Here is a 14,713-nt window from a genome sequence, read left to right on the forward strand (position 1 = left end):
AAAAAAAAACAAAAAAAAAAAAAAAAAAAAAAAAAAAACTCACATTTAAGTTTCTTTGTCCAAATCTGTTCACTCTAGAGATTCAATCAGCCAACTTCATGAAGTGCATCCTGGAACGCTTTTTAGATGCTCTGCCTCTAAAATAAGTTTTTATTTCTGATTTAACTTCAAGGCTATTTGGGTGGGATAACAGAATATTACTTTAGTGTGTTTTTGTCCAAAAAACACAAAAATAAATACATAAATAGAAAATTAAAAAACAAAAAAAACATTTATATTTAAGGCAAGACACTGCAGGCAAAAACATTGTTTTTCATGCACCTGTCAATTTTGAGATTTTTGGGTTTTCATGAAGTATTTTGTTCAGAACATATCTTTAAAGGCTTAAAAAAATTCTGGTGTTATTTATTTTTATGGTGACATTTTATGGTGTTTATGAAGTGATCAAAAGAGATATCCATGTTCCTGTGGCTCAGTGGTAGAGCACTGCGTTAGCAGCGCAAAAGGTCATGGGTTCGATTCCCAGGGAACACATACTGGTAAAAAATGTATAGCCTGAATGCACTAAGTCGCTTTGCGCCTGCTAAATGCATAAATTATTTAAATTATTTATTTATTTACATCCAAACTCCCCCCTGTAAAAAAACTTCGAGTCTAACATGTCAAAATGACAAGAATTTTGAACCTGGCTTCATGCAATGCTGAGATTTTTGTTCTAGAAATGTATGCAAATCAGCGCATATTTAATTACATAACACCTCATTTGCATATGTCAACATAGCATTTCAGAAAACATTTAATACAAAAAATCTTTGTAATTCTTACTGCAATCAATCAACTGTGTAAGTATGGTGATATCTATTAGTTAATTTTTTTTTACCCTATTCACCTTAAGTTCTGATGGTCTGATTCTATTCACTCAATCAACATTCAATCCCCCAATTTAATGAGGAACATACTAAGGATGTTTCATTTCAAGGCTGTGTGGGTGACTGATGACACAGTGCATAAAATAAAACCTTGCAAATGCTCCCTGCTTTAAATGCAGAATACTGTGACTGACCAATCAGAATGGACCATTACAGAGAGCTGTACCTAAATGTTGTCTTGACACACAACTACAGTTCTATCTCACCTTTGTGATGTAGAATTTTTTCAACCCATCCAGGAATGACGTGAACATGGAGGACACTTGTGGCTTGAGTGCATGACCTGTCAAAACAGGAATAGAAACATCAATAGACCTCATTATTAAGCATGCAATCATTCAGCATTTTTCGTGTGCAGCCGAAAAGCTTTCATCTCTTTAAAAAAGGAGAAACGAATGACTCTCGTACTGTTCTAATGTCACCAAACATCCCTCGGTTTTGCCCCTTGGATTTCCTAGAGGCCTCTGTGTCAGATTTATTAGCGGTGTGAACAATAGCACAGTAATGACTGGAGACAGCGAGCGAGAGAGAGCGAGGGGGGGTTTGTCATAAATCATCCTGATAGCAGCTGCTCTGATATGAAACGCTGCTAAATCTCACACACAGTCAGAATGAACTCAGGACGAACACAACATCTCAGATTCATTCCAATCAACTAAAAACTGACATGAATCTGTGTGAGAAATATATCAAACCTGCTAGTCGTGTAACAGCCGCGGTCTAGCGTTTAGCTAGTTGGTTTGTGTTGTGCCCCTCACACTCCCCCTGTCTCTGGCTATCATGTCCCGTCTGCTATACGGTCTCTCAGAGCTGGCCGCTATGATGATATATACCACGCAATGGTAGAAATCTGTCATCTGGTTTTGCTACAGTACATCACTTATACTGTGGCAAATACATTATATTTTCATGGCTATCAGTATTTACACACTAAGAAACTTAGACAAATGTGTCCAAACTGAGCAGGCCGTGTCGCACGCGCACACACTAAACAACGAAACTCCACTGTTTCAGCGATGACTCATCTGAACGCCTCTGATTGGCCATTGCATTCATAAGCTCAACAGACTCGTGTGTGATTGGTTATAATGCGGAACACTGTAACAACGCGGAAAAAGAGGCATGATGCAATATTGAGCAGATCTAAATTTAATGCTGCAGTCAACACTTTTCATTTCAGCCGTAATGGATTTATTTTAACTGTGCAGCGGCATTTTTGTCCATACTTGTAGTTACAAGCGAAAACCGAGGATAGCGCGGATATTACGTCATTGATAGGCGACCATCACCATGGAGGAACAGGGACGAGCCAATTTTTAAAACTGGAATTTCTCTGGATTTACAAATCCTTGGGAATTTTTTGGAATAACGCAAGTACACAACTGCATGAAATATATAACACTGTGCAAGTGTTTTTGCATTTATTATCTTTTGCATCCAAGTTAAAAAAAAGAAAAATAATAATAAACGAACAATCTGAGTTGCAGTTCCTTTAATTTCTTAATGTACTAAAAGTAATTCACTGAATTACACCAAAACAGCCATTACCACAGTTATGTAATGTATAAATATATTTTTTTCTTGAATTTCATCGATATACACTACCATTAAAAAAATTTGGGGTCATTTTTATTTTAATTTTTTTAACAAATAAATACTTTTATTCTGCAAGGATGCATTAAATCAATCAAAAGTGACAGTATTTTATAATGCAGACTCTTATAATGGTACAAAAAAAAATGCTGTTCTTTTGAACTTTCTAGTCATCCATTTCTATTCTAATCCTGAAAAAAAAAGTTTCATGGTTTCAAAAAATAAATATGTAGCACAAAAGTTTTTCAACACTGATAAGAAATGTTTCTTGAGCAAAAAATCAGCATATTAAACTGATTTCTGAAAGATCATGTGACACTGAAGACTGGAGTAATGATGCTGAAAATTCAGCTTTGCATCACAGGAAATAAATTACATTTTAAAATTGAAAACAGTTCATTTAAATTGTACTAATATTTCACAATATTCACAATAATTCACAATAAACTATTTTTACTGCACTGAACATATACATTTAATAAATGAACTAGCACTTTACCCATGATGTAAAATTACTTTATTCGGAGACATACTTTTTTTGGTCATACACTTTGTGGTACAGTAAAGTTTACACAGAACAGATTTTCAGTCATTTCAGTCACATTCAGCCCCAGCGACCTTTAATTTGTGAGGATCCAAACCCTTACAACACCATTCTGAGATTACACAGCCAATGCGTCTGAACGCATTACAACACTCATTATCTCCCCTTTCTTCTGGTTGCGATTATAACACACACATATAAAAATAATACAGCCACACTTCTGGGCTTAAAGAGTGTGCATGCTGCAAAAACCATCATGATTACAGAGACTGGAGTCTTCATTAAAGAGTCAATACATCTCTCTGCCTCTCAGAAGTGCACCGTCGATGAAAACACAGGAGTTAATGAGAACCCTGGGGACGGGGGAGGACTTTTCCAGATATATCTGGCAACCCCTCACAAATTCCCCCACATCTCCGCATGTAACGATATAAACCTCGGCTGCACTGTGAGCTTAATTGCTGCCAGGGCCATTTTTCATTGTTCCTGAATTGTGTGTTTGTGCATTCGTTCGCTGGAGTCTTCATTAAAGAGTCAATACATCGCTCTGCCTCTCAGAAGTGCACCGTCGATGAAAACACAGGAGTTAATGAGAACCCTGGGGACGGGGGGGGGACTTTTCCAGATATATCTGGCAACCCCTCACAAATTCCCCCACATCTCCGCATGTAACGATATAAACCTCGGCTGCACTGTGAGCTTAATTGCTGCCAGGGCCATTTTTCATTGTTCCTGAATTGTGTGTTTGTGCATTCACTCGCTGCTCAGCTGGTAAAATAATGATCAATTTCACGTTATACGAAGCGGCACGAGTGGGGGGTTCTCCAGAGATAAATTACACCAGACCAAATTAAACCACTTGATGTAATGAATACACAAAACAACAACAACAACAACAACAACAACAACAACAACAACAACAACAACAACAACAACAACAACAACAACAACAACAACAACAACAACAAATAAAAACCAAAACAAAGCTCTCAAATGCTAAATCTTTCAATTCATCTCAGTGGAGTGGAATATGAAAACAGAAGCCAGAAATGGATTATAACTGATGACTGTGGAAACACAGGCTCTCTATGGTTCTCAGTTTTCCCATATTACATAACCAGCTCATAACACTCAGGTAATATTCGGTTATGAATAAACAGCACTGCTGGATATTATGTACCTGTCAATGATGGTACATCACAACAGAAACAAGAAATAGTCTAACTAAACAGAGATGTCATTTAGTTCAATGTGGTTGAAACAGTGTTTGTGATGTCACAAAACGGCAAAGGCTTAGCTCATGAATATTAATTAGGCGTTGCGCAAATAATTTAAAAATGATATAATGATTTTGAAATCAGGTTTATGGCAGAGTAGTTACTTACTGTAAAACTGAAACGTGACCAATAACATTAAGATTGCTGTATAACTGTTCAATAAACAAAAAACAACACATTACACAATAGTTCTTGCACAATAATTTTACAGAAGTGCTTCAAATAAATTATGTAATTTTATTATATATATATATATATATACAGTGGGTACGGAAAGTATTCAGACCCCCTTAAATTTTAACAAAGAGTGAAAAATTTAAGGGGGTCTGAATACTTTCCGTACCCACTGTATATATATATTAAACTAGTATTATTTTAAGAGTACTGTACTATATTATTAATAAAATATATACTACCATTTAAAAGTTTTATTTTTTTAAAAGGAAGAAATTATGTTTATTGATCTAAAGTGACTGTAAAGACATTTATAATGGTACAAATTATTTCAATTTCAAAAAAATTCTGCTCTTTTGAAATTTCTATTCATAAAATAATCCTGAAAAAAAAGTATCAGTTTCCAAAAAAATATCCTGCTTTGAAAATAATAATAATAAAGTAATTATTATTATTGTTATTAAGCATATTATATTATTTCTGTAATAAATATTAATGTAATTTTTCTAACATATTTTATTAAAATATCAATACCTTCACTCTCACATCTACCACTGTCTGTTCCGGTATTTTGTGTCATGCATGAATCAGCAATTGTACATTAAATCTGTACATTAAAATTTGTTGGTCCCGCAGTAATGTTTGAACGTTGAGGTTCTAGCTTCATATGACACACGTGTTATCTGAGGAATGACAGAAGGGGTGCAGGGAGGAAGTTGCCGCATGAGTGTTCAGGACCATGAATATTTTTGAAATACACACTCCATCTTTAACACAAACGTGAATGTAAATGCAAGACATGTCTTCCCAAAGCAGACAGATGACTGCACGTGTAACTGCTCTTTCCTGAGGTTTGTGTGATTGGCTGGAGCAGTGCTGATCTGAGATCAGCCCACACAGGACACAAGGCACTGTAACCATGACAACACACCCTGCACTCCCACACCACAAGCTTTACGTCACCATTTTGCCTTGCCGTGCAACGTATGTACGCGGATACATTGTTTACACTTTGATCTGAACGTAAACAACGTATCCGCGTACATACGTTGCATAAAATGGCACTATAGGGTGACGCGGAGGGGACAAATTGTTGAATAAAGTCGTTGTTTTCTTTGCGCACAAAAAGTATTCTCGTAGCTTCGTAAAATTACGGTTGAACCCCTGATGCCACATGGACTATTTTAACGATGTCCTTGCTACGTTTCTGGACCTTGACCGCGGTAGTATCCTTGCTGTTTATGGAGGGTCAGAGAGCTCTCAGATTCCATCAAAAATATCTTAAAGGCACAATATTTTTAAGTTTTTGCCACTAGAGGTCGCATTTTCAAAACAATAACAAAGGTGAAGCTTGATGACGCTATGGAGGAGAATGTTCCCGGATAAGGTAATTAATTATTTTTTTTATTACCTGTACCTTTCACAGTTATTCAAACAGCGAATAAATTATACAGAGAATGCGAGCAAAGAACATTTACACGGTCAAAGAATATTATGACTGACTTAAGTCTAGTGCGAGTTTAAGCGCTCTCAAAAAACTCCCCTTATAGTCAGTGAAGCTGTCTATGCATGGTTTTATGAATGAATCTCTTACATCACACGTACATCTGCACTTTGTTGTTTATGATGAGAGAATGCGAATGAGAGCTGAATTCAGTCGGCGAGAGCGTGCAGTGAACAAAAAAACTAATCTGAACACCTCTGATTGGCCATTGCATTCATAAGCTCAACAGACTCGTGTGTGATTGGTTATAATGCGCAACACTTTAAAAACGCATAAAAAAATCATGGCGCAACATTGAGCAGATCTAAATTTAATGCTGCGGTCAACACTTTTCATTACATTTTAATTTTATTCACGACAGCGGTAATTGATTTAGTTGAACTGTACAGCAGTATTTGTGTCTGTGTGTTGCGATAGTTTCTACAAGCGGAAACCGATATTACGTCATTGATAGGCGACAATGACCAGGGACGAGTCTTTATTTAAAATTGGAGTTTCTCTGGATTTACAAATCCTTGGGAACTTTTGGGATAACATAAATACACAACTGCATGAAATAGACCACACTGTGCAAGTAGTTTTTGGATATTTAATTACGAAAATCTTACATATTGTACCTTTAATTTGTGTTCTGAAGATGAACGAAGGTCTTACGGGTTTGGAACGACATGAGGGTGAGTAATTAATGACAGAGTTTTCATTTTTGGGTGAATTTTCCCCCTTTAATGTTAGTACATTAACTAAGGTTAACTATTGCTCTTTATAAGTCTTTTGCACTATAATCTGTGCGAAATGTTTTACCTTTTTTTTTTTTTTTTTTTTTTTTTTTTGTGTTTTGTTTTTTTTGCAGGGTTTGTGAGACACATACCGTGATAAAAGCATTAGCAATTAATCGCAACATGAGAATTTGATCAGTCACATGCCTAGTCACCTTTAAGCAAAAATTTATATTAACAAGTCAGAAAAGATGTGGATCTTTTGACAATGTTCTTGTTCACCAATCAAAACTGAATGACTGAGTTTAGTGATTCGCTTCTTGAGTTCACAACTGTCCAGAAAATCAATATTCGTGATGGTTTTTATGTTGAATTTAATCAATCACATAAGCTATCACATGACTTCAGAAGTTACATGGACTACTGCCGTTTTTATTTTTTGTTCCTTTCTGAAGGCAGCTGTGGTTATTATAAAATGTCATTGTAAAAGAGCTGTGTAAAGACTCTTCAAAATATATTTTATGTTCCACAGAAGAAATTAAGTAATATTAAGGAAAAACAAAACTCACCAAACTGAAATTGCTCGTTGTCCATTAGCCGAATGGATGCTGGAGCGCATCTCTGAAACAAAAATAAAGAAAATGAAACTTCAGACAGAAACAAATTAATATATGGAGATGTATAATGACCCCCCACCCATAGTTTAATCAAATCTACAATATTATTATTGCTCAGCAAGTATTTTTATGATATTCCAATTAAAATAAAACCATTATTTTTTTTAAAGGCAGCTGTGGGCAAAGAGAAACGCAGAGAGAGGAGCAGTGCAGGTCTTGAATAGCATAATCAATAATTTAATTTTAACTTTGGATCACACAGTTTGTTTATGGACTAATAAGAAGCAGTGCTGTACAGAACACTAGCACTGTGCTCGCTCATCAATAACAGCAGCAGCAGGTCCACAGACTGATGAGAGGCTGAGATCTAAGGCCATTAGCCAGAGTCTGAGCAGAGCTGTATGCCTTACTCAACACACTCACACAGATCCCTGCCTTCAAATCAATGCTGCTCTCTAACACATGCTAAAATGTGTTAGCAGTTTATTAAAACATGCTATCACATGAAGCATCCAACATGCTAACATGACAAAACGTCTTTTAGACATATTAACCCTTACGAAAATTAACCATGGTTTTATTATAGTAAAAGTGTATGGTTTTTTGGCATATTGATTACCATTTGTATAACCACATTTTTACTACAAATACCATGGTTAAACTATGGTTAGTCCAGCAAAACCATGGTTTATTTGTGATTACCATGGTAACCGTGGTTTTTTGGTTTTATTTGTAGTAAAACCATGGTTATTTAACGTAAGCTAAAACATGCTATCATCATGCTGAAACATCCAAGCAACATACTAGCAACATGCTAAATGTGCTGTAAACAAGCTAAAACATGCTATCATCATGCTGAAACATCCAAGCAACATACTAGCAACATGCTAAATGTGCTGTAAACAAGCTAAAACATGCTATCATCATGCTGAAACATCTAAAAAACATGCTAGCGATGTGCCAATTTGTGCTAGAAACATGCTAAAGCATGTTACCATCATGCTGAAACAACATGCTCAAAGCAACATTTTAGTGACGTGTTAAAATGTGCTTAAACATGCTATAAACATGTTAAAACAAGCTAAAACATGTTTGCAAAATGTTAGCGATGGACAAAACAAGCTAAAACGATGCTAAAACATTCAGGTAATGTGGTAACATGCTAAGTGTCATGCTAAAACATGCTGCGGACATGGTAAAATCTGCTATAAACATGCTAACAACATGCTAGCAATGTGGTAAAACCCTATGACAACAACAGTAAAGACGTTTATAAAAGTATTGCTATTCAAGTACATGCTGTTCTTTTGAACTTTCTATGCAAATAATAATTTTTAAAAATTATCACGTTGTTGACAAAATTAAGCAGAAAAATGTTTTTTAACACTGATAATAATAAGAAATGTTTCTTGAGCAGCAAGTCAGCATATTACGATGATCTTTGAAGAAACACGTGACATGCCTTATGAAAATTAACCATAGTTTTATTATAGCAAGTGTACTAAACATGTTTTTTTCAGTTTTTTTTTTTTTGGGGCTAATTGCCATTTTGTATAACCACAGTTTTACTACAAATACCATGGTTAAAATATTGGTTAGTGTAGCAAAACCTTGTGTTAATTTGTGTTTACAATGGTTTAACTACATAACCATGTTTTTGTTTGTTTGTTTGCTTTTGTAAAATGGTGTTTAATTTTCATAAGGGACTGAAGACTGGAGTAATGATGCTGAAAATTCAGCTTTGAAATCATAGGAATAAACTACATTTTAAAATGTAATATTTCACAATATTACTGCAGCCTTGGTGAACACAAACTTCTTTCCAAAAGCATTAAAAAAAAGAAAATCTTCCCAATCCCAAATTTTTGCATGGTAATGTTCTGGTAATTTGTATCAGCAACTGGTTATAACATCATTTTGAAATCAGCATCACTCAGATTGTCTATGAATCAAACCATCTCTAGAAAATCAGGGTAGTTTTTTGAGTCCCATGCAGTCCTGCACTGACCTGTCTGGCCACCTCTCTCAGGCACGCCACACCCTGCTGGAAGTTTGGGAAGACAACGGAGCCGTACTTCTGATACTCAGGAAGGGGTCGGATCTTCAGTGTCACTTCAGTCACCACTCCCAGAGTTCCTAAGGAGCAAGACACATGCTCAATCAGCTTAAACATACGGGAACCATGTGGTCACAAGGAATATCACAGCAGTAATTGGTTTTAAGGTTTGATCTGATTCACTATTATGGTCTCACAGTCACAGGATGTCAGAGAGTTAAATGTGTATGCAACACACACACACACACACACACACACACATGAATGGAGCCCCTGGCTCTCTGCAGGAGATCTGCGTGTTCATTTTCACCTGAACGCTCAAGTTTCTTCCACTCCAAAAGGAAGCAGAGAGATTTACAGACTGTGTTCTGTGACATAAAGCAGGTCAGTATCAAACGGCACACTGGGGGGGAGAGCAGAGCCACCGAGGGCACAAACCAGCATGACCTCTGACCCCTGAGGGAAGCCCTGCATCTGCTGCTCTGAGACTGAGCTTCTAGACTCATTACTGACAGCCCAGAGCGAGCGTGCGTGTGTGAGTGTGCAACACTGGTGATAAAGTCCTGTGGAAAGTTTATGCTACCCATCAGTGAGACCGCATGTGAGCAGAACAAACCTCAGCAACAACACGCCACTCATCCTCATCCTTCACTCATAGTCTTCATTACAATGTCAAAATACTGGAAGAACTGGTACAACATGTTTGTAATTTTTAAAGAAAAAGACTAACAGTAACAGTAAGTTACCTTATCATACATGATAAAAATATACGGTTTAACATTGCATTATATAGAATTTTACTGTAAAATACTGCCAAATTTATAGTTTTTAGAAGTAAAAATGAATTATCATATAATTTTTGGGCTTAAAAAGGTAAATGTTTTAACATCAACTATATAATTATACTGTAAAATACTGCCAAATGTATAGTTTTTAGAAGTAAAAATGAATTAATGTATAATTTATGTTGAAAAATAGTAAAAAGTAAATAGTTAACATCACAGTATATGTAATTTTACTGTGAAATACAATAAAATTATAGTTTTTGGAAGGGAAAACTGAATTATCATATAATTTTTGGCGAAAAACAGTAAATGTTTTAACATCACCTACATAATTATACTGTAAAATACTGTCAAATCTATGTTTTTGGGAGTAAAACAGACTTATCATATAAATTATGGTGCAAACAGTAAAAGTAGATGATTTATATGTAATTTTACTACAAAGTACTGTCAAATGTATGTTTTTTGGAAATAAAAACTATGATTTGCCAGATCATTTAGGGTAGAAAACAGAAGTTAAAAGTAAATGGTTTAACATCACATACGTAACTTTACTGTAAAATACAGTATTAATGGCTTTTGAAAGTATAAACTGTATCATTATGATAACTACTGATTATGACAACTATATGAATTACCATATCAAAAACAGTAAAGACACATTCCCAGAAGTCCCTGCATGACACAGCACATATGATTATATTTTATTTAAATAATTCATTTTTTCTTATTTTTATCAGGAGTGTCCTTTAGGGTGTTTTGCGTTACAACCTATGAATGTTTGTTGCATATTTTAGAGTAATGAGTGTTACAATAATGGTGTTTTGTCTTTGTGTGTGTCCCAGTCCGTTTATTTTCTATTCAATAGTAGTGGAAATGTTTCACAAACAGGATACTTACGATGAACTCCAATTCATCAAGTGGCTTTCTATTTTACCACCTATATTATTATGGTGGTTATCAGTACATTCTAGGCTACACAGCAGATTTTGGTAGATGGTAGTAACTTGGTATATTAACACTATATCACTCAAAATTTACAATTCTAAAAAAAGTTCACGCAATCCCGGAATTTCATGCAATCCCGGAATATCTCAAACATTGTCACAGTAACAATTTTATGATGAATTTTTTTTTACTGTAATTTAACAGGATATCTTTACAATGATAACAGACATCACTTAGGTTGTATTTAACCCTGAATATTCCTTTAAACATGCCAATATCCCAGTTTACCATCAAACACACACTCACACTAACACTCACACCTCTGAGATGAGAATCCTTACTTTTAAAGATCTCCTGACCCCCGTAAAAACAACAACAATAACTCAGTCATCTGAACTTTAGCGTGTCAGAGGGGGAAAAGGTGAAATGGGCCTTTCTTAAGTGTCTAAATGCCCCTGACATTACAAAGCCATTAAAGAAGCCAGATGTCCTTCCTAATGGAATCATGAATGTTTAATTAATGCAGATTAATCCCGGGAAATATTCATCCTCCCACAAAGAATTCAAATGAGCCATAAAAAGCTTCACAGACCATTTTACCAAACACAATGATTATGACCCATTTTCAGGTCAGTTCAGGGCTTCATGGACGGCTAAATGACTTTTTAGAGAGACAAATTAATAACAACATCCTTTCTTTGGATAAGGGTGATACGTTTAAACAGCATCATGACACATATAAGATATCAAGCACATAGTTCTGACTTGCTGCCCTCTCTGAGGAGAGTACAAGAAACATTAGATCATGACAGGCATTAAAAGCTGGTTTCACTGCCCTCTACTGGCTCACAGGAAATCCCAAACATAGTCTCAGTTTCAGACTCTGGTCGCTGATCATCTGACTGCACACAAAACAGGAAAGCACTTTTGAAAATCACACGTTTCAGTCAGATGGCATGACTTCTGTGAGGAAGAACTATGGACTTACCAAAGTTTTCCAAGACTTGAGGAACTTAAAGGAATAGTTCACCCAAAAATGTGCATTTGTTGAAAATTTACTCACTCTCCGACCATCCAACATGTAGATGAGTTTGCTTGAAATGTAGCATTGCATCACTTGTTCACCAGTGGATCCTCTGCAGTGAATGGGTGCCGTCAGAATGAGAGTCCAAACAGCTGATAAAAACATCACAGGGGGTGGACTTTTTTTTACTGGAGGAAGCGTTATTATGGATTATAGAGTCATATTTTGGCCAGAAGTGATGGTTTAAAGCTAAAGTACCTTAATGATGTATTTGTTCCTTACGAACACACCGTTTTTCTCCTCACAAAATGTTAATTGATGGACTGGAGTGCTGTGGATTGTTTGTGGATTATTGTGATTTTTTTATCAGCTGTTTGGACTCTCATTCTGACGGCACCCATTCACTGCAGAGCATCCATTGCTGAGCAAGTAATGCAATGCTACATTTCTCCAAATCTGTTCTGATGATGAAACAAACACTATACATCTTGGATGGCCTGAGGGCGAGTACATTTTCAACAAAATTGGGTGAACTATTCCTTTAATGTTCAGTTTGCTTAATTGTGCACTGTATAATTTGTTTTCAATTTATATATCTTTAACTGTCACTTTACATGTTGGTCTCTTCCTATCGAATAGTGATTATTGCTTTGAAAAAAATGTCAGAATGGCTTCATGCTGATATGACTGCAGCTCTGCAAGAGAAGCCCAGACAGGGCAACATGACCTTAGATAAAGATTTTTTTTAAAAAAGGTTTGCTTAACAAATCTCTCTGATTAAGAGGACTGTAAGAAAAGTGACTGATAAGAACTCTCACGACAATACAAACACCCTTATAACCACCCACGTCACTTCAAATGCAGTATACTTGGAAAGGCTATGTGTTCAGCTGTACACATACGCTAAACATTCACATTAAAACTGAAGTATACTTTGGGCTGTTGTCAGTTGGCATTTGTAGCTTTTTTTATTTTTTTTAAATGTAATTATTTATTTGATTATTTAGGGATCAAAAAGGATTTGAACTGAATCTGAGGTCGCCCAAAGTGCAATCGCTAATAAAAAATAAAAACAGGCTGTAATTTCACCTCCAAATTGAGAAATTTTACATGGAAAAAAAATTTAAGCTATTCAACATTAAGGATTTGTTCGAAATGTTCTTAACTGTCAAGAAATTAAAAACATTCATGGTCTTAAAAATAGATCTTGTTTTCTTTTATCACTATTATAATTTTTTTTTTTTTTTGGAGGGTAAATAAAAGCCAGACGTCAAACATGTTCTTGACACATTTCTGGAGATTGACTGAGAAACGGATCCTTACAGATACATTCCTCACACAAAACATCACGAGTCCGTACCCTCTGAGCCCAGTATGAAGTGATGTATGTCGGGGCCGGTGGACATGCGGGGCCCCAGACAGCTCTTCTCAATCACTCCTCTAGGGGTCACCATCTTTATATGCACCACCTGGGAACACATGAGATCACAGGTACCCTGAATGACCTCCAACAATACATCTACACTGCAGGACTGATGCGGATGAAACCTCTGAAGTGTGTGAGCGTGAATGTGAACTCTGTCCCAGACCTGTGTGTGTTGAGAAATGGGAGACATACCAGGTCCTCAATGTTGCCGTAGATGTTTTTCTTCATGCCTGACGCCCGTGTGGCCACCCAGCCGCCCAGAGAACTGAACTCCATAGAGTCCGGCTCGTGGCCCGTACAGTAACCATGCTCATTCAACTATAATCACATAAAAAACACAAAACAGCCTCAACAGAAATTTACCAAACGAGTGATGCATTATTTTCTGTGCATAATAATTTTCAATAAAATAAACTTTATTAATCAAACTCATTAAGTACATTTTTTTTGTCTAAATAATACAGTATCTGAAAATTCAGTCTTGAATCAATGAATTGATTCACCTTGATATTGTTCCAAACCTGTATTCTGAGTTTCTGTCTTCTGTTGAGTACAAAAGAAGATATTTTGAAGAACGTGGGTAATCAAACAGTTGTCGGTAGCCATTGACGTCCATAGTATGGAGAAAAAAAAATCTATGGAAGTCAATGGCTACCGTCAACTTTTGGGTGACTAGCATTCTTCAAAATGATTATTTTGTGCTCAACAGAAGAAAAACGCTCATACAGGCTTGGAACAACTTCAGGGTGAGTAAATGATGACAGATTTGTCATTTTTGGGGGGAACTATAGTAAAAAATAAATATACTACAATGTGTTCGAAATACATTTATTTAAAGGGGTCATATGATGCGATTTCATTTTTTCCTTTCTCTTTAGAGTGTTACAAGCTCTTGGTGCATAAAGAAGATCTGTAAAGTTGCAAAGACTAAAGTCTCAAATCCAAAGAGATATTCTTTATAAAAGTTAAGAGTTAGCCACACCTACCTAAAACGGCTCGTTCGAACACGCCCCCACATACCTACCTCACTATGTGGGAAGATTTGCATAAAGCCCCCAAATGTTCACGCAAAGAAAGAAGGAGTAACTTTAATTCTCGCTGTAGTATTGTTGCCGCCGCC

At 35.9% G+C, this 14,713-nt stretch overlaps 1 protein-coding gene across 1 annotated transcript in view; it reads right to left on the reverse strand.

The window, feature by feature from the left end:
* Positions 1-14,713, reverse strand: part of LOC107716908 (alkyldihydroxyacetonephosphate synthase, peroxisomal-like) — a 46,934-nt gene that overhangs the window by 11,688 nt on the left and 20,533 nt on the right. Inside the window, exons 10-14 of the mRNA XM_016523526.1 lie at positions 13,786-13,911; positions 13,528-13,636; positions 9,363-9,490; positions 7,307-7,358; positions 1,136-1,212 (exon numbers count right to left, since the gene is read on the reverse strand). Of these exons, the coding sequence (XP_016379012.1) occupies positions 1,136-1,212; positions 7,307-7,358; positions 9,363-9,490; positions 13,528-13,636; positions 13,786-13,911 (492 nt within the window). The remainder of the gene's footprint in view (positions 1-1,135; positions 1,213-7,306; positions 7,359-9,362; positions 9,491-13,527; positions 13,637-13,785; positions 13,912-14,713) is intronic.

This window comes from Sinocyclocheilus rhinocerous, unplaced genomic scaffold (assembly GCF_001515625.1).
Source record: "Sinocyclocheilus rhinocerous isolate Xijiao unplaced genomic scaffold, SAMN03320098_v1.1 scaffold1171, whole genome shotgun sequence".
Lineage (NCBI taxonomy): Eukaryota > Metazoa > Chordata > Actinopteri > Cypriniformes > Cyprinidae > Sinocyclocheilus > Sinocyclocheilus rhinocerous.